The 25,712-nt window shown below is 56.7% G+C and overlaps 1 protein-coding gene across 6 annotated transcripts in view; it reads left to right on the top strand.

Annotated features, from left to right (window-relative positions):
- The window catches only part of PPP6R2 (protein phosphatase 6 regulatory subunit 2), a 78,047-nt gene extending 53,434 nt beyond the window's left edge, over window positions 1-24,613 (top strand). For 2 of the 6 annotated variants that reach the window (XM_086711901.1, XM_086711906.1), the window contains 20 exons: window positions 2,197-2,334; window positions 3,690-3,755; window positions 5,391-5,503; window positions 5,891-6,004; window positions 7,816-7,942; window positions 8,932-9,084; window positions 11,715-11,918; window positions 13,063-13,127; window positions 14,800-14,915; window positions 17,857-17,942; window positions 18,356-18,436; window positions 18,802-18,899; window positions 19,329-19,386; window positions 19,705-19,829; window positions 20,006-20,169; window positions 20,589-20,754; window positions 20,840-20,928; window positions 21,450-21,612; window positions 23,414-23,674; window positions 23,757-24,613. In XM_086711901.1, the coding sequence (XP_086568027.1) occupies window positions 2,197-2,334; window positions 3,690-3,755; window positions 5,391-5,503; window positions 5,891-6,004; window positions 7,816-7,942; window positions 8,932-9,084; window positions 11,715-11,918; window positions 13,063-13,127; window positions 14,800-14,915; window positions 17,857-17,942; window positions 18,356-18,436; window positions 18,802-18,899; window positions 19,329-19,386; window positions 19,705-19,829; window positions 20,006-20,169; window positions 20,589-20,754; window positions 20,840-20,928; window positions 21,450-21,612; window positions 23,414-23,674; window positions 23,757-23,808 (2,439 nt within the window). In that variant the 3' untranslated portion in view covers window positions 23,809-24,613. The remainder of the gene's footprint in view (window positions 1-2,196; window positions 2,335-3,689; window positions 3,756-5,390; window positions 5,504-5,890; window positions 6,005-7,815; window positions 7,943-8,931; window positions 9,085-11,714; window positions 11,919-13,062; window positions 13,128-14,799; window positions 14,916-17,856; window positions 17,943-18,355; window positions 18,437-18,801; window positions 18,900-19,328; window positions 19,387-19,704; window positions 19,830-20,005; window positions 20,170-20,588; window positions 20,755-20,839; window positions 20,929-21,449; window positions 21,613-23,413; window positions 23,675-23,756) is intronic. The other 4 variants (XM_086711903.1, XM_086711902.1, XM_086711905.1 and 1 more) reach the window with 4 other exon arrangements.
- Window positions 24,614-25,712: the final 1,099 nt, after the last annotated feature.

The raw sequence follows: 25,712 nt of genomic DNA, 5'->3' as shown, positions 1-25,712 counted from the left end.
CTTTGGGGACTAGTTTTTTCCAGCAGAATTCACTATAGATTCATCCAGGTCGTTGTGTGTTTCCACAGTACATTCCTTGTTACTGCCGAGCAGTGTTCTGTGGGGCAGGTGGACCACGTGTTTCTCCAGTCACATGTTCAAGTACATCGAGGCTGATTCCAGTTTTTGGTGATTATCAGTAAAGCTGCTATTCTAATAACTTATCTGTCATTTTGTTTCATCCATGTACAGGATCATGTCAACTCTGATTGATGACAGTTTTATTTTGTCATTTACAATTCTTATACCTTTTATCTCTTTTTCTTGCCTTATTGCATTGGCTAGAACCTTTAGTACAGTGTTGAATCAAACTGGTGATAGTGGGTCTCCTTGTTTTATTACGTCAGAAAGGAAAGCTTTCAACATTTCATAGTTAAGTATGAAGTATATTATGAGTTTTTTATAGATTTTTTTGTGTTAATCAGAGTTAAGGGAATTTTCTTTATCCCTAATCTTTTTATAACATTAATGGTTGTTGAAACTTATCAGATGTCTTTATTGAGTTGATCATATGATTTTTCTTCTCTATTCTGTTAATTCATAAATCCTGCCCATTGGTTTTCTAATGTTAAGCTAGCATTGGTTTCATGGTATTAACCTCACCCATTTGGTTGTGGTACATTATGCTTTCTTTCATGTGTTGAAGTTTTGCATCTGTGATCATCAGTGAGATTGGCTTATAATTTGCCTATCTTACAATGTCCTTATCAGATGTTTAGATTTTTTTTTAACATTTATTTTTGAGAGCCTGAGAGAGACAGAGCATGAACAGGGAGGGGCAGAGAGAGAGGGAGACACAGAATCTGAAGCAGGCTCCAGGCTCTGAGCTGTCAGCACAGAGCCCAACGCAGGGCTTAAACCCATGAACCATGAGATCATGACCTGAGCCAAAGTCAGACGCTTAACCAAGTGAGCCGTCCAGGTGCTCCCTATATCAGGTGTTTAGAATCAAAGTTTTATGTTCTTATATAATGATATGGGGCATATTCTCTCATTTTATGTTTCCTGGAAGAGTGTATGTAAGATTAAGAATTATTTTTCTTTAAATACTGGGTAGAATTTACTAGAAAGTCATTAGAGCTTGGAGTTTTCTATATAAGGAGGCTTTTAATTATAGATTTTGTTTCTTTTGATGCTCCTAGAACTATTCAGATTTTTTATTCCTTTTTGTCAGTTTGAGATGAGTGTGTTTTTTAAGGAAATTTTTCATTTTTTCTAAATTTACATAAATTGTCATGAAATCGTTTCTACTAACCCTATCCTGGTGATAACCCATGGGCTCTGTCCTGATGCACCTTGTTTCATTCCTGATGTTGTTCTTGGCGCCTTCTCTAGGGGTCTGTACTCATTCTCCTTACAGAGCCTCCTTGCCTTCACCTCTTTTCCTTCTTCCCCCTCCTCTTCTTCGCATCCCAGCATGAGTATGGCTGGGGTCCCTCAGCGAGGTGGGCCTTCTCTGTGCCCCCCCATCTCCATTAGAAGCCTGGGTCCACCTCGGTGACCTGCATGTTGTAGGCACTTAATCTCTGGCTGAGCTGAGCTGAGCTCGTAGACGTGCGATTGAGAAGGACTTGCCCAGGCTTCTCCACCTCCGTCTCCACTCTCACCTGCAGCCCACCCCCACGCCTGGCTGTCCACATCCTGGTGGCACTGGTCGCCAGCCGGCCATGCGTCGCCGCCTTTTCCTTTGTAGAACCTTAGTCCTCTTTCCCTCCCTGGCTGCGGCCTGTCAGTGACTGGCTGTCTCGTGTGCTCTGTGCTGTCGGGTTGCATCCCAGGTCTGGGGGTTGCAGCGACGACGTTACTCTGCTCCGGTCTGTTCACACTGGTTATTCCTGTTGGGAGAACTTGAGGCAGTACTGAACAAGCAGTACTAATGGCTGCTGTGCTATCTGAGGATATTTGTGTCATCAGAGCATAAAGCCTCAAACCGTGCAGCTCTCCATCAGCCGGGGATCTTCATGGGCCCCCACCACTGCCACAGACTTCCCTGTGTTCAGGTCTCTGCCTGTCCTTGGAAAGGTCTGTCTTACAACTTTTTCTAGGTCTCCATAATTTCTGCTCAGTGTAATTGAAAATTAATCTTTCTCATGAGAGTTCTTGGGGGAAGCATTTCATGGGTGTCAGGCTTATCACGCACGGTGTGTTTGATTTCAGGTGATTCTGTTCTTGAAGAAGAAGGACAGGTTCGTCAGTCTGGTGTTGCAGCACATCGGCACCTCGGCCCTCATGGACCTGCTGCTGCGCCTTGTCAGCTGCGTGGAGCCTGCTGGGCTCCGGCAGGAAGTCCTGCATGTGAGTGTGTGGGCCCCTCCTCTCTGGAGCCCTCTCCCTGTCGGCTGAGTGCAGGCCGAGTGCATGGTGAGGGCCTGCCTCAGGGAGGCCAGAGTTGGGTGAAGGCACTCAGAGAGCACTGGAGGGCCCGTACCTCCGGCCTTCCACCCGCCATGATTTTCTCCCTGTGGGGTCATCATGGGTTCTTGTCAGGGCTTGTATTTTGAGGCTGGGTCTGCAGTCTGTACCTTTTCTGCTGTACTGCCTCAGTCTGTTGAGAAACAAAGAGCAGAGTGTTCCTTTTCCTCCTGACACTCTCTGGGCTCCTTCTCTGTGAAGAGGAAGAAAAGGACTTTCCTCACCACCCCCCAGACCCTAGTGTCCCCATGGCCTCAGAGCAGGGGCTCTGTCAGGTCCTGGCTCTATTATCTGGCACCTACCTATGAAGAAGGCAACAGCTGACAAGGATTCTTTGCAGAGAAATCACAGAGACCTGAGCAGGTCTGTGTTTTGACCTGGAGTCTGTGCACGTGTCTGTCCTGACAGGCTCGCAGCCTGACGAGCTGCTCATAACTCCCTGAGGGCTTTCCCAGAAAAGACGAGGAGTCTCAGAGGAGCCAGGAAATGAGTGCGGGATAAACTGTTCACTGTTGTTTGGCAGGTTTTGTCTGTGATGGAATTTAAAGTAAAGGCCTGGGCCTTCTTGCCCATTTTCCAGCTCCTGGGACCCAGTAACAGTTGTCATCAGGGTAGCCGTTCTCATGTTTAGGTTCGTTATGGAGCAGCCTCCCACGAAGAGTCAGTCATAAATAGCTAACGTTAGGCAGTGAGACACAGCATGAATGTCAGCTGTTGTTAATGGCGGAAAGCCCACATTAACTTCATGTTAGCAACCGCGGGGGCAGATCTCCCAGTTTTGGATAAGGAAACTCACTGGTCTTCCCTGGGTCCCCACCACCTTTGGGCCTCAAATAGTGTCGGGCATTGTAGTCCTCACAGCATTCAGGCACCGGCACCAGACCTCTTTGCTTCTCCCGACCTTGGAAAGGCCCTGACATTGCAGAGAGCAGAGCGTCCATGTGCAGCCAGGCTGTGCACCGGGGCAGCCCTGTTGGTGCCTGGGTGGCTCTGGGCTCCAGCTCATTCTGTCTTCCGAGACACCCTGAGGACAGCATGTTTAGGCGTCTGGACCACTGGTCCCTTCTTTGTGGAGTTCAGGTCTCTCCAGAATTTGGTCACTACTTGTTCTTTCTGGGTCTGGGTGGACACATACGTTGGACAGATCTCTATCCCTGGAACCTGGCACGTGGATTTCTTCTGCACTGACGGACTTAGATGTGAACAGCGTCATTGGCAGGCCTCTTTTTCCCTTTCAGTGGCTTAATGAAGAGAAGATCATCCAGAGGCTGGTGGAGCTGATCCACCCAAGTCAGGATGAAGATGTGAGTATGGCTCCCACAGAGCCCACCTTCCGCAGAGCCCCTCACTCGGGGCTACTAAAGAACGCTCTCTGCTGCTGAGGGCAAGAGTTACATACTTTTCTTCCTTCAGTCAAGCACAGACTTCCAGACTATGTCTTTTTACTAAAAAAAGTAATACATACATATTATAAAAAACAATTTGACCAGAATTATATTAGTGATCGCATCTCTGGCTGAGTAACAAATTATCCCAAAACTTAGTTGTTTATAAGAACAAGTATTTTTTAAATTTCTCTTTCTGTGAGTCAGGGACCTGGACACGGCTTAGTGGGTCCTCTGCCCAGGGTCTCTTACAAGACTGTGGTCATCTCAGGACTCAGCTGGGGGAGGCCCTGCCTCCAGGGTCACCAGTGGCTCAACAGGACTCCGTTCCTTGAGGGCCGTGGACCTGTCCATGGGGCAGCTCACAACGTGCTGCTGGCTTCCCTTGGAGTGAGCAAGACAGAAGTTTTTCTTCTGCAGTCTTAGAAGGGACAGTGAGGGACAGTCCTTCTGCAGTCCTTAGAAGGACAGCACTGTGGCTGTACTCTGCTCTCTAGAAGTGAGTGGCTGAGGAGGTGGGGTTTACGAGGGCGTAAAGCCTCTGGGAGGGAGGCCCCCACCGCCGGTGTGGAAGCATGTAGGGTGGCAGTGGGGCTTCCTCTTGGCCCCCTGCCTGCTCCCTGCAGTGATCACTGTTGAAGAACTTGGGGTGTATTTTTTCTGTGCATGACAAAAGTAAACAGACACACTGCCCTCAGCAATTTGAGAACAGTGGTGCCGACCTGTGTCTGAGCCTGTGCTGTGGCCTGGCCACACTGTTCTCTGTTCCTCTCCGCCCACGGGGCCGTCAGACAGCTGGGTGAGGGTGCCTATGCTCCATACTGAGGAGGGCGGGTGCCCCTCCACCAGTGTGAGCACCACAGGCCGCCGACTGGTCTGTTCCTGGCCCAGACGCAGGGGTGAGGCCACAGGGACCACCTGACTGCTTTCATTTCTCCCTAAAGTAGTCATGCAAACACTTTCTGTAGCCCAGAGTTCCCACAGTGTGCAGGTCACGGCTGCATGTTCTGACACTCCCAGCATGGAGGCAGGGGGCTGAGTTTCTCTCTAGTTAGTTTAGCTGCACCACTAAACACCCCATGTTGTTGCGAGTGCACTGATTCCAGATTTTCACTAGTTAAGGATTAATGTTTTCCTAGAAGAGTTGAGGCCTCTGTTTTCTGTAGCACCTTGTCTGTTTCCATTAGCTCATAGGACTCATTCTGAGTGTTACCAGCTACAGTTTAATACTTAATATTTTAAATATTAATTTAAAATACAGTGGCAGTAACGTGGTCACATATGCAGCACATCTCAAAATGGTTCCAGGGATAGAGCAATGTCTCTGTGGTGTATCTGACCCTCGAGAGCCCTATCTGGAGTCTGGGTTAGTTCAGTACAGCTGAAAGGTCTGACTGGATTGCATCCTGACATTCAGAAAGGCCTACCAGTTTTCTCTGAAATGGACTTGTTTAGAGAGTCCAGTGTGTTCTTCCGAGAACTGAGCAGTGGGACGGCTCTACTGGCCTCTCTCCCCAGCCCTGAGGGGAGTGCTGTGTCTCCTTTTCCTTCCAGAGACAGTCCAACGCCTCTCAGACTCTCTGTGACATCGTCAGGCTGGGCAGAGAGCAGGCCAGTCAGCTGCAGGAGGCCCCGGAGCCAGACCCCCTCCTCACAGTGTTGGAGTCGTGAGTGCTGGCTGCATTGCGGGTGCCTGGCTGGGTGGGGTGGGGTCTTTCTGAGCATGAGGAGGCCTCCAAGCCCTGCCCTGAGCACAGGCAGATACTGCAGATGCCCAGATTCTGATGAGCTGGCTGTGAAATACTCCCATCTAGTTAACTTGATGAGCCTGTTTCTCATGGGAGGAGGGGTCTCCAGGGGACCCCTGGCATGTGTAGTGACTCTAGGCCAGCAGGGGCAGGAGTGTCGTGAGAACCCTGGGTGCCCAGCCTGAAGCCCAAGCGAAGCCGCTCGAGTTTTAGGGTGTTGCTCCTTTATAGAGAGGAGAGGCGGTCCTTTGGACGTTGGCCTGTGTGTCTGCTCCAGCAGTAGTGACCTCTGTGTGTGTCTGACAGGCAGGACTGTGTGGAGCAGCTTCTGAAGAACATGTTTGATGGAGACCAGACTGAGAGCTGCCTCGTTAGTGGGACTCAGGTGTTACTTACCTTGTTGGAAACAAGGCGGGCTGGGTGAGTGTCTCGCATGAGAGCTTGAATATGATGAGTGGTCTGGGTGTGTGGGGTTTTTAACTAATTGTTAATGATGGGTAGACTCTCTTTGTTGAAAAGATAAACTTACAGCTCCTTGACCTTTGGCGTCAGTCATGTTCCTGCCTCAGGCCGAAGGTACCCAATGTCGCCAGCTTACAAGGTGTTTATAGATGTATCTGTGGAATAGGTATGAACAGTGGGTTTCTCCATAGACTGTCCCAGTGTGTGATGTGTGTAAGTGTGGTGTGGGGTGTGTGTGTGTGTGTGTGAGTGGTTTTTGTATGTACACGCCAATGTGTGGGGGTGTGGGCTGTGAGGTGTGTGTGTGTGTGTGTATGTCTGATCTGTTCTGTCCCGTCATGTGCTGTGGTAGTGGCCTATCTCCCAGGGTGACTAGTTCTCTTATTTCTCCTGGAGGGGACTTCATTGAAGCTCCCAGCACTGATAAACTGCACTTTAAAAATTAAAAAAAAAAAAAAAAAGCAATAGGGACACCTGGGTGGCTCAGTCAGTTAAGTATCCAACTCTTGATCTCAGCTCAGGGTCTTGATCTCGGGGTCTTGATCTCAGGGTCATGAGATCAAGCCCCGCATTGGGTTCCATTCTAGGCATGAAGCCTATTTAAAAAATAATAACAATAAAAAAGGGCACCTGGGTGGCTCAGTTGGTTAAGCGTCTGACTTTGGCTCAGGTCATGATCTCGCAGTCTGTGAGTTCAAGCCCTGCATTGGGCTCCGTGCTGACGTTGGGCTCTGTGCTGACGGCTCAGAGCCTGGATCCTGCTTGAGATTCTGTCTCCCTCTCTCTCTCAGCCCCTCCCCTGCTCTCTTTCAAAAATAAACATTTTAAAAAATTTAAAACAACAACAACCAAAGAATAAGAAATGACAAGAAATTGAGTTAATCTTGGTATGGGATTAGTAGCAGTTTTTGTCTCTCTTTCTCTGGGATCCAATACAGATCTATTAGTTTATTACCTAAAAATAGAATTATAACATTATCATTGTTTTCTCTAGTTAGACAATCAGGATATTGATTTTCTTAATGTTTATTTTGAGAGAGAGAGCAAGAAAGCACATACATGCTCAGGGAGGAGCAGAGAGAGAGGGAGGGAGAGAGAGAATCTCAAGCAGGCCCTGCAGTGTCAGTGCAGAGCATGATCTGGGGCTCGATGCCACCAATCATGAGATTGTGACCTGAGCCCAAGTTGGACGCTTAACTGAGCCACCCCGGTACCCCAAGAATGCTGATTTTTTTTTTCTTTCAATCTTTGTGAATCCTGGAAGCCTGGGCCTTTTCTGTAGGATGTGGGGGTTCTTCTCAAGGCCTTTCCCAACCTTGCCTGCAGTAAAGGGACAGCATGGAAATGAGACATAAAAACAGAGATGAGCCAGCTGATTCTTTTTTTTAATTCTTTTTTTGTATTTAAAATGTTTTTCTATAATGGTCACGTATTACTTTTATAACTGGAAAAAGCATTTAAATAAAGATCTCAGAGAAATTAGTTCGAAAAAGCTGGAGGGACGATGTGGAGTCCTGTCTCCTGGTTTTCCAAAACCAGAGGTGGGGGCCAGAGGTAGTCCGGTGTGTGTGAGATGCCACCAGGAGGTGAGGAGGCTGTCCTTGGCCATCACCTGGGAGTGTTTTCTAAAGGCCACTGTTGCTTTTCTCTTCTCTCTGTACCAGCCACCAAACCACTCTTGAGCCAATAGGTGGAAAAGTTGGGGGGCGAGGTGTGACAGAGGATGGGGGTGTATGCCCTGTGTCTCCATCTGCTGTCCTCATCCACAGGACAGAGGGCTTGGTGGACTCCTTTTCTCAGGGACTGGAAGGGCTGTGTACCGTCAGCAGCAGCATACTGCACGGCATTGAGCCACGACTGAAGGACTTCCACCAGCTTCTACTCAGCCCGCCAAAGGTGGGTGACCCTGAACAGCTGTTAGGTCCCTATGCAGGCATTATAGGCAGGATGATTTGCAAGTAGACCACCAGACATCCCAACTTGAGAGCCACCAGACAGATCCCAGAGGCATGTTTCCATACCCTCATCTGCTGAATGTCCGTCTCTTCTCTGAGGTAAGGCTGGATGGGGAGGACATTTTGCAGCCCCCCAGATGACTCTTGCAGTCTGAAATAGGGGCCATCTGAGAGCCCAAGTTTACTGTAGGTCTGGCCTCCAAGTCAGGGGTACCTGGCCAATGGTCAGGGAAAATCCCAGGGGAGGCCTTTGCTCAGCTCAATAGCTCCAGGCAGCACTTGGGTCACACGGAGAAGGGCTCAGTCGCTTAGCCACCATGGAGCTCACTGTGGAGCCCCTCTCCTCTGTCAGGGCCCCTTTCCCTTTCCTTGGTGCTTCGTAGCACCTACTATGATCTGTTGCACTATGAAGGTAGGGATTCTGGAACATTTCATTAATGAAACATTATGCTGCATGTGTGTGGGGTCAGAAAACCCTGACATCCAATCTGATGAGGCCAGCTGTTACTTGTCTCCTTCAAGTATGTTCATGGGGTGTCTGTTAGCTCGGTGTCCTGACACTGTGTCCCCCAGAGAGCTGGCCCCATGTTGGACATGTCTCATAACCTGACATGCACATGTCTTTGCTTGGTTTGCTGGGACCAGAGATCCCTGGGCTTCTGGGGACAGTAGACTACCATTGCTTACTATTTTGTGAGGCCCTGAAGAGAGTGATGGGGTCCCTAACCCTGCTGACCCCTTATTTCCTCTCATAGGCAACACTGGCTTGAGGAACCTCCACACACACATCGCATGCCTCCCCAGGCTGAGCCGCTTCATGGAGTAGTGGCCTGGCCCTTTGAGCACTTAGCACCAGAGCTAAGAGAAGCCAGTAGCGGCCATCCATGCTGGTTGCAAGTCTCTAACTGGGTGGTGCTCTTGTGTTTGTAGAAAAAAGCGATCCTGACCACCATTGGCGTGCTGGAGGAGCCTTTGGGGAATGCCCGTCTGCACGGGGCCCGCCTCATGGCTGCACTGCTGCACACGAACACGCCCAGCATCAACCAGGAACTCTGCCGGCTCAACACCATGGGCTTACTGCTGGTAAGTGGGCTCTCCTGCCAGCCCTGGGTGGCTCTCTGCGTGTCTTGCACTGTCAGCAGGGGGGTGGGCAGACAGGGCAGGTGCACTGGGCGGGGGTCTGTCAGGGGCAGGCATTTGGACCTCAGTATCCAGACAAGGTTCTGCCCGGAACAAGCATAGTCTGTACAGAGAAACCATTTCCCAGACCTGTCACAGGGTTGACCGGACAGGTCGCTGGTGAAGCACACCGAGTGACCATGGGATAGGCCTTGGTGTAGGCTTACAGAGAATTGCCCCAAAAACAGAGGGCAGATTTCTGATCCACTGTGAGGGACTGGGGTAATACAGTCCATCTCCTTCCTGTTTTCTCCCCAAGATAGAACTTTTATTATAGCTCTCCAACATAAAACGTCCTGAAAGAGCAAATCCTGGTCACTCACAGTAGAAGGCCACCCTAGCAGCTCTTGCCCAGGCCAGTGGGAAGTGGTCCTCTCTTCAGCAGATACCTCTCTGGTGCCTGCGGGAGACGGTCAGGCAGGCAGGGAAAGCAGAGCAGCACTGGCTGTGGGCAGCAGGCTCCGCCACGGAAGGTGGGTGCTGATGGGGAGGGCGTCCCCCTGGGTGTGCACCGTGAGCACATGGGGTCTCGGTCTCCCTATTCCCTTCTGCCTTGCCTTAGGGCCTCTACTCCCAGAGAACTGAAATCTTTTCTAATTTAAATTCTTACCCCAGGGGCGCCTGGGAGGCTCAGTCAGTTAAGCATCAGACTTTGGCTCAGGTCATGATCCCACGGTCCGGAGTTCAAGCCCCGTGTTGAGCTCTGTGCTGACAGCTCAGAGCCTGGATCCTTCCTGCTTTGGATTCTGTGTCTCCCTCTCTCTCTGTCCCTCCCCTGCTCCTGCTCTGTCTCTGTCTCTCTCTCAAAAATAAACATTTAAAAAATTTCTCATCCCAGAAGGGGGCAGCCTTGGAACTAGGCCTGAAGTACTGACTATATCTCAGTTTCTTACAGGGTTTGGGAGTCAGCTGGGCATTGCTGTGCTGAAATCCCAGATACGGATCAGGGCTTCGTTTTTGAAAGACCTCCTTTCCTTTTCCTCTCTTCAAAAAAAGTGTCTCCCACCCCCCTTTTTTGCTTTTATTTTATTGTGGTAAAATATATATAACATAAAATTTATCATTTTTATAATTTGTAAGTGTATAATTCAGTAGATTTAAGTACATTCCCAATGTTATATAACCATTACCACTCTCTGTTTCTGGAACTTTCTCATCTTCTGAAACAGAAACTTTGACCAGTAAGCAGTCTATCCCCTGCCCCTCCCCCTCCCCCAGCCCCAGCCACCACCATCTACCTTCTCTTTTTTTTTTTTTTTTTAATATTTCTTACATTTATTTATTTTTGAGAGACACAGAGAGAGACACAGAGCACAAGTGGGGGAGGGGCAGAGAGAAGGAGACACAGAATCCGAAGCAAGTTCCAGGTTTTGAGCTGTCAGGACAGAGCCCGACACGGGGCTCGAACTCACAAACCGTGAGATCATGACCTGAGCTGAAGTCGGACACAACCAACCGAGCCACCCAACCACCCTATACCTTCTGTCTCTTTGAGTCTGACTCTTGTAGGGACCTTACAGAAGTGGAACCACGCAGGATTTAGCCTTTTGTGTCTGGCTTATTTCACTCAGCAATGCGTCCTCAAGGTTCATCCATGTGGTGGCACGTGGCAGGATTTCCGTCCTTTTTAAAGCTGACTAATATTTCATTATGTGAAGTGACCACATTGTGTTTGTCCAGAGCCATTAGTTGATAGACACTTGGGTTACTTCCAGTTTTGGGCTGTTTTGAATACGCTGCTGTGAACATGGGTGTGCCCGTATCTCTTCTGAGTGTGTACCAAGAAGTGGGATTGGCGGGTCATACAGTAATTCTACGCGTCTGTTTGAGGAGGCAGCAGGTCACCGTAGTAGCTGCCCCATTTTACCGGCAACGTCCTCACCGATGTGGCAGGCACATTGTCACTCTCCTTGCCAGTGCCTCCTCCCTGGCCTACGGGACCAGAGAGTCACAGGCAGACTGCTGTCCCCACCCTGGTCCAGGGGAAGGACACAGCCATCCTCTAGGCTTGGCTGGGGTTTGGGCCTCACTAGGTTCCCTCGGGGAGTGTCCACCTCTCGATTTCACATCCCTTCCTGAACAGAGTCCCTGGGTGTTTGAGAATTTGATGTACTTCCAGTAACTCATGGGTCAAGACAAAATCGTAAAGGCAGAATAATAAACATTTACATAGCAAAATGTGTATCATGTACTTAAAGTGAATACCACAAGAGAAGTACACTTGGGAAAGAAAAAAGGCTAAAAATTAATGAGTTAAACTTCTAAGTTAAGGACAAAAAGATAAGCCCAGCACAGGGTGTGTTCAGATGAGAGCAGAGATTGATGAGACAGAAGGGCGGGTGGCCCTTTGTCAAGGTTCCAAACAGAGAGACCATCTCAAGGAGGTACCGTCAGCACCCGCCTGGCCACCCACATGGTCAGGGGACAGCGTGTGGGAATGGTGCGCTACCACGACAGCGATCCCCTCGCCTCTGTGGTCCTGCTGCCGGGAGAAAACCCGTCCAAGGACTTTCCTCTGTCCTCTGTTTACTCAGGACCTGTTTTTTAAGTACACCTGGAATAACTTCCTGCACTTCCAAGTGGAACTATGCATAGCCGCTATTCTCTCCCATGCTGCCCGCGAGGACAGGGCAGAAGCCAGTGGACTGGAGGGCAGGGTGGAGCTTCTGCCCGGAAGCGGGGACCCAGAGGCCCCCCAGCCTGCTGCCAGCCGCCCTGAGAACACAATGGTGACCCATGTAAGTCCAGCCAGTGTCCTGTGTGTTGCTGTGCGCCCTTCCTGTCACTGCGAGCTGAGCCCCACCCTGTGTGGATATCCGCACTGTGGCTGCCCCCTAAGCCTCCCATGACGTGGGTGCGCTGCCCTCCCTCCACTGTGAGACAAAGAGTCACGGAGAAAGTGTCCCGGCTTGCCAGGGAGCCGAGGGCCGGGCCCTGCGGTGGGCCACGCTCACCAGAGGGGGCCAGAGCATCTGGATGCAGCCCCAGGGTCTGCTGCCGTCATGACAAGGCCATGAAGGAAAGTGTGCGGGAAAGAGAATGTGTCGAAGTCTCAGGGGAAAACATTCTGGGGTTGTGGACCCTGTGAAAGGAAAGTCTTGCCTTTTTCTGGGCACTTCCATGCTGGCCCATGAGTGTCTCACGGGAGTCTCCCCTCTGGGACTGCCCATAGCTCTTCCCTGGTGTCCGTGTCTGTGTCTCCTCTGCCCTAAACAGCTGACGAGGGCGATGTTAACAAGTGTTTGTTGAGGAGGAGAGGAAACAGGCGTGCGGGTGGGTGGGTGCCATGAGGAGGTGGGCACGGTCACTTCTTCTTGAGTCAGGGAGCCCACTGGTTCGTGCTTCCCTGGGGAGGCTGGGGGCTGTGGGGGTGGGGGTGGGGGACGATTCTGACCCTCAGGCTGGCTGTGAGGCTCATACAGGAGGGACACAAGTGTCTGACCAGAGAGGCCTGCGTCATTCAGGCCTGAGCTGGACAGCAGCCCAGGGGGTACACAGCTGGGGGCAGGTGCTTTGACACCAGTGAGTGAGGGACCCTCACCCAGATGAGGAGGCCCTGTACGGAGTGGGGTGTGAGGTGGGTCCGAGAACACATGCAGAGGCACAGGAAATGGCGTCCAGGCCCAGAGGCCAGAGGAGGCACTTGGGCCCGATCCTTGCTTCTGGACAGAGAAGGTGGGAGGCGGCCAAGGGGAAGGAGCGGAGCTGGGTGGCCCTATGGGGCCCGGGCAGCACCTTTGCTCCTGTTTGGACTGTAGGGAGGCATTGGGGACGTTGCGCTGATGTGCCTGCTTGCTGCCAGCCTAACCCACACGGTCCAGGGTCGGGTAGAGGGCAGCGTGCAGCCCTGCAGACCCTGACTGGGGTCACCTGTCCCCTTAGCTGTTCCAGAAGTGCTGCCTGGTCCAGCGGATCCTGGAGGCCTGGGAAGCCAATGATCACGCACAGTAAGGACCCACGGGAGCTGCAGGGGGTACCCGAGGGCCTGGTGTGCGGCTCCGGTGGGGAAAACCTGGAAGTGCTGGCCAGGGGAGGGGCAGGCCTAGGGTGCCCAGGAGAGACAGGCAGAGCCACTCTTCTCCTTGCCCCACCCGGCCTGTCTGTCAGCAGGGACCCCAGCCTTCCACTCACAGTGTGTCCTCAGTCCTCCCGTCTCCCCATCCCCGCCACCAGCTGCTTCTCCTGCTAAGCCCTGAACCCTCAGCAGTGCATCTGGGCTACTTCCTGCTTTCTCTCCTGCCCCACCGGCCTCTCGCGCCCTGAGCAGCTGGGATCTTTTTGAAACACACAGATGGTCTTCCCACTGCCTAAGTCTCGACCATCCAGGTCCCTGTGTGGGCTGCCCCTGCCCACAGCCCTGCCCACACCCTGCCGTCGCTCCACCCTGCCCACTGCTGCTTCTGGGGGGCTCTGATCTCACCCACCTCATGGCTCGCATCCTGCTGTTACCCCACCAGGTTGTGTCCTCTGCAGAATACGTGCAACATGTGGGACGGGGTCATCTGTCCTTCCTTGGGTCTGGCCCACGTGATACCACTGAAGCCCCATGGGCAGCTTGCTCTTGTCCCTCTTGTGCACTTGTGCACACGGTGCCTGTCGCGGTGGGTGGCTCACTCCTTTCATTGAGGGGCCCACGATGCCACAGAGGCTGGGACTCACAGCAGGCTGCACACAGGCCTCCCCGCGGGCCTGTCCCTCCAGGCTCCCTCCTGACCCCTTCCTCTGCCAGGCTGGGCTCACTGACTCAGGAGCCCACCTTTGCTTCCTCTTCTGGGCACCGTCAGGCTTTTAGGACAGAGAACATGGTCGAAAGTGACCTTGTCCCCTCTGAGCATTTAACGCCTTCCTAGCACAAGGGGCTTTAAAGATTTGCCCTTGTGTTGGGTCACGCATGTGACGGAGGAGAGGTTGAACGTGAAGCTGTGTGTGCTTGGCAGCGTGGGGTGGGAAGGTGGACGGAAGCCAGGACTCAGGCCTCAGAGTGTGTAGAACTCAGCGAGGGAGGCAGTTTGCGGACCCGGGGAGCCAGGCAGCGACAGGCCGGCTCCCAGCCACTGCCCATGTGGAGCAGCCCCTGCCTGGCTCTGGGTCCCAGTCCTGTGTCCGTTCTTGACTCCCCCTGCCCTCCCCTGCCACCCACCGCTGGTCAGCACCCGTGGCAGGAATGCACTGTACTGGGGTCTCTGAACCTCTTCTGCCCCACTGGGTGTTCCATCGGGTCAGCCGGCTCTGGGTGGAGCTGGAAGGGCCTCTGGGAGCCAGGACAGGGCAGAGGTGTCTGCGTGTGGGCTGAGGGGCGCAGCATCGGACCAGCCCTGCAGGGTGGGCAGAGGCCCACCAGGTCCTGCTGGTATGCAGGCCCCATGGCTGCCTCGGTTTCTGGTCTCTACGTTGCGGGTAGGAGCGGTGTCTGCCTCATTAGCACTCCTTGTAGTGAGATTGGAGTGATTGGCTGGCCTGTAGCAGGTGCTCTGGAAAAATAAGTGTCCTGCAGGTGGGATTCGCGGGGTGAGGGGAGCGGGGGGGACAGGGAGGGCTGGGAGCAGGGGCGAGGCCAGGGCCCTGATGGACACAGTGAAGAAAACCTAGTGGTCCCCTGATGCTGCCCTTCACTTTCAGGGCAGCGGGTGGCATGAGGAGAGGCAACATGGGCCACCTTACCCGGATTGCCAATGCGGTGGTACAGAACCTGGAGAGGGGCCCCATGCAGACCCACATCAGCGAAGTCATCCGAGGTGAGCCCGTCCTGCCCTTGTTGCCCTCCTGGCAGCAGGAGCCCCATTCTGGGTCTGCCCCCTGCCTCTGCCGCATCTCCTGCCTCTGTCCCCTGCCCCCTTCCACTGCCTCCTGCCCCCTGCTTCTGCTCTCTGTCCCCTGCCTCCTGCCTCTGCCATTTGTCTCCTGCCCTCTGCTCTCCGCCCCCTGCCTCTGCTCTCTGCCTCCTGCCCCCTGCTTTTGCTCTCTGCCCCCTGCCTCTGCCTCCTGCCCTCTACCCCCTGCCTCTGCTCTTTGCCCCCTGCCCTCTGCCCCCTGCCTATGCCTTCTGCCTCCTGCACCCTGCCTCCTGCCCTCTGCCCCTTGCCCTCTGCCTCCCCCCCTGCCTCTACCCTCTGCCTCCTGCCTCTGTCCCCTGCCTCTGCCCCCTCTCTCCTGCCCCCTGCTTCTGCCCCCTTTCCCTGCCCTCTGCCTCCTTCCCCCTGCCTCTGCCCTCAGCCCCCTGCCTCTGCCCTCTGCCTCCTGCCCCCTGCCTCTGCCCCCTGACTTTGCCTCCTGCCACCTGCCCCTGCCCTCTGCCTCCTTCCCCCTGCCTCTGCCCTCAGCCCCCTGCCTCTGCCTCCTACCCCCTGCCTCCTACACCCTGCCCTCTGCCTCCCCCCCTGCCTCTACCCTCTGCCTCCTGCCTCTGTCCCCTGCCTCTGCCCCCTCTCTCCTGCCCCCTGCTTCTGCCCCCTTTCCCTGCCCTCTGCCTCCTGCCCCCTGCCTCTGCCCCCTGCCTCTGCCTCCTGCCACCTGCCCCTGCCCTCTGCCTCCTTCCCCCTGCCTCTGCCCTCAGCCCCCTGCCTCTGCCCTCTGCCTCCTACCCCCTGCCTCCTACCCCCTGCCCTCTGCCCCTTGCCCTCTGCCTCCCCCCCTGCCTCTACCCTCTGCCTCCTGTCTCTGTCCCCTGCCTCTGCCCCCTCTCTCCTGCCCCCTGCTTCTGCCCCCTTTCCCTGCCCTCTGCCTCCTGCCCCCTGACTCTGCCTCCTGCCACCTGCCCCTGCCCTCTGCCTCCTTCCCCCTGCCTCTGCCCTCAGCCCCCTGCCTCTGCCCTCTGCCTCCTGCCCCCTGACTCCGCCTCCTGCCACCTGCCCCCTGCCCTCTGCCTCCTTCCCCCTGCCTCTGCCCTCAGCCCCCTGCCTCTGCCCTCTGCCTCCTACCCCCTGCCTCTGCCCCTTGCCCCCTGCCTCTGCACTCTGCTCCCTGCCTCTTGCCCCCCTGCCTCTGCTCTCAGCCCCCTGCCCCCATCTCCTGCTCGTCTCCTGCCCTCTGGCTCCCCTCAGCAGGCGGTAACTGCATTGGTACAGGACAGTCTGCTTGCTTTCCCACATGGGATCTTCTCTCAAGGTGGGCCTGGGTCCCAGGTGTCAGTTCTGTTGAACAGACCTCTGTGGAGGGCATCCTTGTGCCCAGCAGCCCTGTCAGGTGCCTGCACTCAGCAGCTCAGGTGTCAACAAGTTCTCTCCTGTGTCTGCTGCTCAGGGACCACCCGAGTCCCGCCCGAACACTGCCCTCCCGAACACTGCCCTCCCGCTCCACAGTCCAGCTTGTCTCTGAACTCAAGCAGCTTTGCAGACCTTTCTAGCACAAGTCTGGGGAGCTGGGGAAGGTGGCCTCTCTTCTTGAAGAACAGGTTTTGGGACCTGAGCAGAGGCAGCCCCTCCTCTGGTCAGTCCTCCCCTCTGCCCTCAGCCTGAAGACATCCGCCATCCTGGGCTTCTCCTGCCTTGGACTCCAGGGCCACCCCTGCCCCGACCTGGGGTCCCACCACCCACGCCCTCTCACATCCTGGCCGTGGTCTGCAACTCCTGGCCACCAGGCTTCCTGAGCAGAGCTGGGAGGGCCCAAAGGAGTCTTGCTTCAGACAGGAAGGTGGGCAGGTTGGAAAGGCCCATGTGGCTCCCCTGGGGAGGACGATGCCCAGACCAGCCTGAACAGCGTGCTGAGAGACACTGGGAGGTCAGGGCTGGACAGGTGGATGGAGTGCACTAGTGAGTCCAGGGAGCTGAAGGTGGGCAGAGGACAGGATCCCTCAAGGCCCTGGGGGCGGTGTTCACACCAGTTTCGTGACCAGGACCGTCTTCTCAGCCCCACATGGGATGCTTGGGCGCAGTGGATGGTGTTTGCACAAAGGAGTGAGCTCCATCTGGCAGGACCCCCACCGGTGCCGTGATCCTGGAGCATAGGGGGGTGCTAGGGTTCCTCCCCCATCGTGCAACAGAGGAAGCTGTGCTGCCAGTGTTAGGTCAGCTGTGTGGCAGGTGTGGTCCCCGCCGGTTTAGACCGGTGGGCCTGCCACACTGGCTGCCTGGTTGTCCCTTCAGGGAGTCTCTGCTGTGGTCCCTGTGGCACAGCGCCAGGGGTGAGTCCAGGAAGCTCTGGGTGGCCCTCCAGAATGGAAGCAGGGGAGTGTACTTGGTCGGTGGCCAACAGGCCGAGGTCAGGCACCTGTGACAAGGGTGTGTGGACCCAGGGAGGCTCCCTAGGAAGGGTGCAGTTTGGGGTGTGTGAGGTGAGCAAGGAGCTTTCTGCCGTGGTCTTCACTTGCTCTGGACTGTGACTCACTCTGGGGCTCTGACCTTTCCAGAAAACAGGCCCCCACAGGCCTGTGGGCTACACTGAGGGGTTGGGGGGATGGGCGGAGAGGGAGATACAGCTGCAGTGGTATCCGCACAGCAGAGGGAGATCCGCACAGCAGTGGTCCCCATGCTCACTTCGTACCTGGGGGCTCCTGAGGTCGGCTTGTGTGCCAAGATGCCCGCTGAGCTCAGGCCCTTCCCTGTGAGCGCCCTCGAGGTCCTGCAGGACCCCTGGCCGCCTAGGCCTCCCTTCCGGTGGCCCTCAGGCGTCCCCTCTGGGCCCTCCATGCCTGAGCACAGTGGCGCTGTCCCAGGGCTAAGTAATGGTGCTCCCTTGCAGGGCTCCCTGCGGACTGCCGTGGGCGCTGGGAGAACTTCGTGGAGGAGACACTGGCGGAGACCAACCGCAGGAACGCTGTGGACCTGGTGAGGGGCTCAGCTGTTCCCGTGGCACGGCATCCGTTGGTGCCGCGGCCATGCCTTCCTGTCCGGTGGGGGGGGGGGGGGGGGGGGGGCGCGTGGTGTGTGTGTGTGTGTGTGTGTGTGTGTGTGTGTGTGTGTGTCCGTCCGTCCGTCCATCGGTCCACACGGCCCTGAATGCGTGCAGTGGTCTCTGCCTCTGTGTCCTGAACACCGACCTGTCCTGCCTCGGGCCCCAGTGGCCCCCTAAAGCCTCAGCAGAGCTGGCCTGGCCCCTTGACCCTTCCCTGTCCCCTCAGGAGCCCTAGTGTGTTCTCGAGGGCTCCTGATTCCCGAGGCCTGGTGTGCCCTACACCAAGGGGAGGGGCGAGGGGGCAGCAGCCCCGGGGGCTCACGTCCACCCACTCTGGCTGTTTCAGGTAAGCACCCACCACCTTCACCCCTCGAGTGAGGATGAGGACATGGAGGGCGTTTTCCCTAATGAGCTGTCCCTGCAGCAGGTGCGTGTGGCCGCTCTGCACAAGCTCAGGCAGCCCTTCCCGCCCTTGGCAGCGCTCAGTCTCCAGGGCGTTGCCAGGCTGCTGTGGGAAACAGCCCAGGGGAGTGTGCTTGTCCCCACACACCAGGCTCAAGCAGGGGAGGGGCCAGACGTGCAGCGCCCTCGCCCCTTAATGAGGGGGGAACCCCCAGAGCCACATCGATGAGACCCTTGGGGACCCGGTGGATGACCTTTAAAGTAAACGAGGCTCTTTGGACGCGACCCTGCGTGCATGTCATCCGGTTGGGAGGACCCCGTGAAGCAGCAGAGTGAGCTTTTCTGGGAGCAGCTCCGTCTGAGGCCGCCTTGCGCCCCCCTCCCCGCCAGGCTTTCTCCGAGTACCAGGTCCAGCAGATGACAGCCACCTTCGTGGATCAGTTTGGCTTCAATGACGAGGAGTTTGCAGACCAGGATGACAGTGTCAAGTGAGCTCCCATCATGCTCTCTGGCCCCTAAACCATGTTCACCCCACCTGGGATCCTGTCACCTGGGTGCTTCCCTCCTGTCACCACATCCCACATTCGAGCCTTCACCATCTCCCACCACCTTGTCCCTCTTGGAAAGGAGCTGGGTTCTGCCCAGTGTGACCAGGTTCCAGGCCTGCAGGAGGGGCTGGGCTGCAACACCCTCTGGGGAGGCAGATTGTCACCGTGCAGACCAGGGACAGAGGGGCCTGGGTGGAAAACGAGTGAGTGTGAGGAGGGAGGCAGGACGGAGAGCTGCCCCCTTTGTCCGAGGCCCCCATTTACTTACACTCAAGGGGACAGGTGGACGTCCCCGGGGCATCAGGGCATGGATGGTTGCAGGACAAGCCCCAGGTGGCCCCATGCTGACCATGTCCCTTATTGCTGCAGTGCTCCCTTCGACAGGATTGCTGAGATAAACTTCAGCATCGATGCTGACGAGGACAGTGTGAGTCCACAGCTCCATGCTCATTAGAAGCGGATGGGGACACTGGTGGGTGGGCAGTATGGGGACACAGGGCTGCTTCGTGGAGCCAAGCCCCCCATCCTGGGATCCCCCTGTCTCACTCAGCCCCTCCGGGAGCCCAACCCCCCATCCCATGGCCCCCCTGTCTGACTCAGCCCCTCCGGGAGCCCAACCCCCCATCCCATGGCCCCCCTGTCTGACTCAGCCCCTCCGGGAGCCCAACCCCCCATCCCATGGCCCCCCTGTCTGGCTCAGCCCCTCCCGGAGCCATTGCCACTATGTGGGTGATGTTGCCTGCAGCCCAGCGCAGCTCTGTTTGAGGCCTGCTGCAGTGACCACATCCAGCCTTTTGACGATGATGAGGAGGATGACATCTGGGAGGACAAGGAGACGCACTGCACTGCCCGAGTGACGGCTAGAGCCAGGTGTGAGGCCCACCTGTCCTCCTCCAGCCTCCTGAGGCAGAGAGGTCCCAGAAGGCTGTGTGTGCACTCCCAGTCCCACGCCAGCCACGATGTTCTGGGTGCACAAGAGGGGACACTCTGGGGCACCCCATGTTGGTGCTGGCTGGTGGCTGCTCTGACCATGTGTCTTTCCCCAGGTTTGGGGGCCCTCACACCTCAGAGAGCTGCTCAAAGAATGGCCTGGAGCGTGGAGGCCAGGACAGGAAGGAGGGCTTGGAAGCAGACAAGGATGTGGCTCTGGCAGGTGCCCCTCTGGCCTCAGCCCAGAAGGAAGGTCCTCGCTTGGAGGGTGGCTCAGAAGGTAGATGCTGGGGACGCAGGGTTCAGGCTGGGCAGGGGACTTGGGCAGGGACACAGGCCCTGGCCTATGCGTGGTGGTGGTGGGGGGGGGGGTGTTCTGCCGTGGGCCTGCTGTCTGTTGTCTGCAGACTCTGTGCCCAAGCTTGCAGGTGATGCTCCAGAAGGCAGCAGTGTCCCCACAACCCCCGGCTGTGCCGATGCAGGATTGGTAGCAGATGCTTTGGCCCAGATCTTGGCTGCCCCCCTGCCCCCTGTCGAGGTCACTCTGCCACATTGCCATGGCTGGTGGCCGGCCGGTGTCCACTGGTCCTGTCGGGGAAGGCATGCCCTGCGGCACTTCTTGCGGAGCCCCAGGGCTGTGAAGGCAGGTGGGGCTCACCTGTGGGTCAGGGCTGCCTGGACGGCTGTGTCTCCCCCCAGCAGGCGCCTCGTGGGCAGTATTTGAGGAGACGGTGAACTCGCCAGTGCCGGTTCCAGGAGTGGCGGTGGATGTGGGTTCCGGTGTGTGGGCATCCAGCACCCCCAGCCCTTCGGCTTTGGAGGAAAAAGGCTGGGCCAAGTTCACCGACTTCCAGCCTTTCTGCTGGTGAGGTGGGGCGGGCCAGGAGGTCACCCCATCTGCCTCTGGGGGTGGCATCTCCCTGGCCGGGGCTCAGCCTTGCCTTCCACAGCTCCGAGTCGGGGCCCAGGTGCAGCTCCCCGGTGGACACGGGCCACGGCGGTGCCCAGGATAGCCTGACCCAGGGCCCAGAGAGGACCCGTGAGTAGGAGGGGCTCTGAGCACAGGCAGTGGGAGGATGTAGCCAAGACCCCACTGTGGCTCCCTGTCCCCCTGGTGATACTGGGGTTTGCACATCTCCCAGAGGGCCCAGGCATAGGGCGGGTAGCCCTCGGGGTGTGCATGTCACTGGCCTGCACCTATCTGTGCTGCCAGGGCCTCTGGCGGACAGTGAGGGCCTTCCCAACCCAGGCCAGTCTCCCCAGGCCTTGCTTTCTCCATGCAGGTCACCTGAGTGCATTGTGCCACCTCAGTGGCCGTTCTGGGGCCTGTTCAGGGTCCTTGACCCTGAACCCCTCATCAGACAGGCTTGGAAGCTCCACAGGGTATCAGAGCCACACCGAGAGGGAGTTGGAAGTCACAGGGCTAAGTGGGGGCCCTCCTGGCCTGGGGGAGGAGAGCCCCTTTGTACAGTTCCTGTAAATACACAGATGCACGTGTGGGCTTAAGGACCCTGAGGCCGCGCCCTGCGGCCCCTCCGTCCTCAGCTCCCTGTCCTGTAGTAGGCCCAGCTTCCCCATGTGCCTGGAACGCGTGTGTCACCAGGAAGGCCCCCCCAGTGGTTTCCGACAACACTGAGGACGAGCAGAAGATGGCAGGTGCCTTGGAGACTGTCAGCATGGGTCCCAGCCGGGAGACCCCCCTGCTGCCTGCGTCAGTCCCCAGGTGTGCAGGGTCCCTAGGTCCCCAGCACTCTGCTCACCTAATGCCCTGCTGGCCCTGTCACCCTGAGGATGCTGACTTTTGGGGGGTGGGAGGGTAGGGATGCCTGTTCGTCTAAGTGGAAGCTCGGGGTCAGGGATGCCTTCTTCACACAGGGAGAGCACAGGGACTGAATGTCCCGCCTTGGGGACTTGGGGATGGGGCTGCCCCAGATGGTGGGGAGGGGCCGTGGCCTCTCAGACAGCAGGAGGGAGGGTCTCTGAGGACATCCTTGGGTCACAGGAGTCCTGACTGGGGGCATCTTCCCTGCAAGCTCCCCTGCACGCATCCCTCCTTCACCCACAGGAAGGCCCAGGCCTTTGGGATCCGTCGTTGGATGGACAGACCCCTCCTGGCTGGGCATGGTGGGGAGGCAAGCTGCATAAGGAGCTGTGAAAATAGGGAACTGGGGGCCAGTGGGGCACTTGAGAGAGAAGGTGATGGTGGAGCCGAAGCTTACAGGGGCGAGGGGGGGCAGTCCCCCAGCAGGAGAGGACAAGGACCAGATGTGTGACAGTGGGAACAGCCGTGGAGTCTCCTTCCCCCTACCCCCCAGCCCGCTGCCCCAGCCCTGGTGGTCCCGCAGGTTTGGGGCTCAGTCCATCCCATTGGTGGGGGTCCAGCTCTGGCTCACAGCATGCTCGTTCTCAGGACCCCAGACAACAAGGCCTGTCCCTCAGGGGGCACAGCTAGGAGCCAGCGGGGCCAGACAAGGAGGCAGGGCCCCAGGCCCCTGAGTGGTGATCCTTGGGTTAAAGGCATACATGGTTCTTGAATGGGTTTAATTCCTTCTCAAAGTGCAGAATCATTGCAAGTCTCAAAGCCTCTTCCTCTTTTGCTAACTTCCCTGACTAAAAACCAGCTTTGCTCTGAGAAGCAAATTATGTTCTGAAAGCATGTGGGCCATTTCCGGAGCTGCCTGCATGACTCTGGTCCCAGCCCGCCTGTGGGTGAGCCCTCAGGCTGTGCCCACCTAGGCCAACACCTGGTCACCAGGCTTTAATGTAGGGCGTTTCTTATGCTGCCCGTGGCTCCCCCACCCTCACTGGCTCCCAGGGGTCCTTGTATGGTTGGAGCTGACCTTATATGTGATTGAAGCAAGCACTGGGCAGGTGTAGGCTGAATGGAGGAGCCATGGGCTCTCTCTCTCCTGGGCTGCAGCAAGAAGGGCTGTGAAGACCAGAGCCCGGCACTGGGGCTGGTGTCTTGAGGCCACTGGTTCTTGGCCTTTCCAGTTACAGGAGGGACCATTTCTGGGCACATGGCCCATGGGCTGCCTTTTTAAAAATTTTTTTAACATTTATTTATTATTGAGAGACAGACACAGAGAGTGAGCAGGGGAGGGGTAGAGAGAGCGAGGCAGAGACACAGAATCTGAAGTAGGCTCCAGACTCTGAGCTGTCCGCACAGAGCCCGACGTGGGGCTCGAACTCACAAACTGCGAGATCATGACCTGAGCCGAAGTCAGAGGCTCAGCCGACTGAGCCACCCAGGCGCCCCCCGTGGGCTCTCTTAAGTGGGCTGCGTGTGGTGCAGAGTTAGTGAGGGTCGCTGGAAGTATTGAGGGGAGCATGTTGCCTACCAGGGTGGGGGTGGGGAGCTGTCTGGAGAGAGACCAGCTCAGGGCAAGCACTACCTGGAAGGTCTGAGGTCTCGGTGGACAGGCAGGTGATCTCTGGTGTTTGTGGAACTTGGGTGTTGGGGGGGCGCAGAACCACACTGGAACCCAGAGCCCAGGTAACTGGAGCCTGTGTCTGCCGTACAGGGCTGAGTGCACCGCCAGCACGCTGTCAGACCCCACCTCCCCTGCACCTGCAGAAGCAACCTTCACCCCAGCTGTGGCTGTCCCCCCTGAGGCTGCTGTGGCAGCCACCACGGCGCCGGGCAAGGCCAGTCCCGCCCCAGCTGCCCTGCCAGCTGCTCCTGTGTTGAGTGGGGCGGTTCCAACAGGGCCCGTAGCGGCCATCACCACTGCAGCCCCATCCACTTGCACAGCAGCCATCCTGGGGACAGCGACAAAAGACAGGTCAGCCGGTCAGGCTGGGGGAAGGGGACCAGATGGGACCCTTGGGACCAAGGGCTCTAACCCCCCGCTCGTCTTCCTGCAGGAAGATGGACGCACCACCACCTGCAGGAGCCACCTTGAACGGCCCCGTGTGATGCTGCTGCTGCCCAGCCGTGGCGCGCCCTTAATCGAGAAAACTACCTGGTGATGCAATTTGTCTTTTTTAATTTAATTTAATTTTATTTTAAAATAAATGCTGCATTGGTAAAGCTGGCAGTTGGAACCAGTTGGACAGCCCAGCTTGCGTCTCTCCTGCCTGACCCCACGTGGGCCTTGAGTCCAGCGAGTCCAGCTCCGCGCACAGCAATAAGGCCTCAGATGTGCGCTCTGCCGGCGGGAGCCAGGGGCCAGAGCCCCAAGACACCGTGAGGACTGAGGGCCACGACGGGCATGGACGTCACAGGCTCTAAGCCTCAGTTTTTACTGATTATTATTTTTTTTTTAACAAACGCAGGAAAGAGCCACGTGTTTGCACTTTTGTGTCCAGCCACAACGAAGGGTCTCCCTGGCTCTGGGGACAAATGTGGGTCTGGAGCTGGACTGGCCAGACAGGGTCTTAGCTGCCCAGTGGCCCTGGGAGCCGGCCTTGAGCCAGGCTGCAAAATTTGACTGCCTTAAAATAAGACCCTCACGGCCTGGTGGGCAGTTGGGGCACCTGGCAGGGGCTGGCCATGGGCGTGCAGGATAGGGGCACAGGGGGTGCAGAGACTGGCTTCGGCGATGCCAGGTGGGGTGGGGGGGGGTGCACCTGTCGGGGAGGGCAGGGCCAGGCCATGCTGTCCTGGAGGGGTCTGCAGGATTATTTTATGTTGAGTCCATTTTTAATGTTCTGATAATCTGACAGGGCACCCGAGACCCCCAACTCCCAATAAAAGCTGTGTTATTATTCTTACTGACAAACCTGTGTGTTGTTCAGCCGCAGGCCCTGGAGCCCTAGCCTGACCGGCAGCAGGGGGATCACTGCTGCCTCCGCCCCCGCCCCGCGTTGGCAGTAGTGTCTCAGAACTGATGCAAGTTGAGAGCTTTTTTCTTTGTAAAACAGGCTCTGCCTACAGCCGGCCCAAGGGCCACCTGGTCCTCACCAGCCAGGCAGCAGGGGCAGCCAGCAGGGCCTCCCTGGTCACTGAGGGCCTGGATGTGGGTCTGTGTACTCATCAGTGCCTCCATTCCTCCTAAGCAGCTGTGGTCCTGCGCTTACCTCGCCCTGTGGCCCCTGCTTTGGTGACTTCTGACCTCCTGAGACAGCCTCCGTGTGAAATCAGGCAGGCACAGGACCCCAGGTGTGGATCTCCTGGGGGTTGGGAACCTTAGTCCAACAGCTATCCACTATGTGACCCAGAGAGAACCTGGGGGCTCTCCTCACAACTCACCTGATACCACCAGTGGGTCCTTCCTGTGCCTGTGTCCACACCTGCTCACCTCCCACCTTACAGGTGCTACCTACCACCTGTCAGGCCCCTCCACACCACCAGCCCCTCTGGCTGGGAATCTGACTCACCACCGTCCCAGACCACTGTGGAATGTTCTTGGCTTATGTGACACCTACACCCCGATCCCACACACCCCACCTGACAGGCACCTGGTACAGGTAGGGCTCTGGTCCCGGTGGGACTCACATTTGTGTGGGGAAGGAGGAGAGTGATCGCAGTGGCACCCATCATGCCCCGGACAGAGGCCAGGGTGCAGGGAAGGGGGTGGGCAGGTATCTGGAGCAAACTTCCCAGAGCCCCCACCCCCCAAACATAAGGAGCCCCCCACTCCTCAGCATCTCCCTCCCAGATTCCCTCCCATCCACTCTCATCTGATCAGGGAACAAACAAATCTCAGCCACCCATCCTCCAGCCATTCTGACTCTGTCTGCTCTCCGGACAGCCTTCTGGGGGCCACACAAATGGCCGATACCAGCTCCCCTTAGTGAACTACTGCCCTCCTCACGTCACACCTCCAGATGGCCACCTTCTGTCTGAGGGCTGCTTGGGTGGGGACGGGGGAGGTGTCT

The sequence above is a fragment of the Puma concolor genome, chromosome B4, assembly GCF_028749965.1.
Source record: "Puma concolor isolate L17-30 chromosome B4, mPumCon1.1.hap2, whole genome shotgun sequence".
Classification (NCBI taxonomy): Eukaryota; Metazoa; Chordata; class Mammalia; order Carnivora; family Felidae; genus Puma; species Puma concolor.
This window is presented reverse-complemented; position numbering and strand designations above follow the sequence as displayed.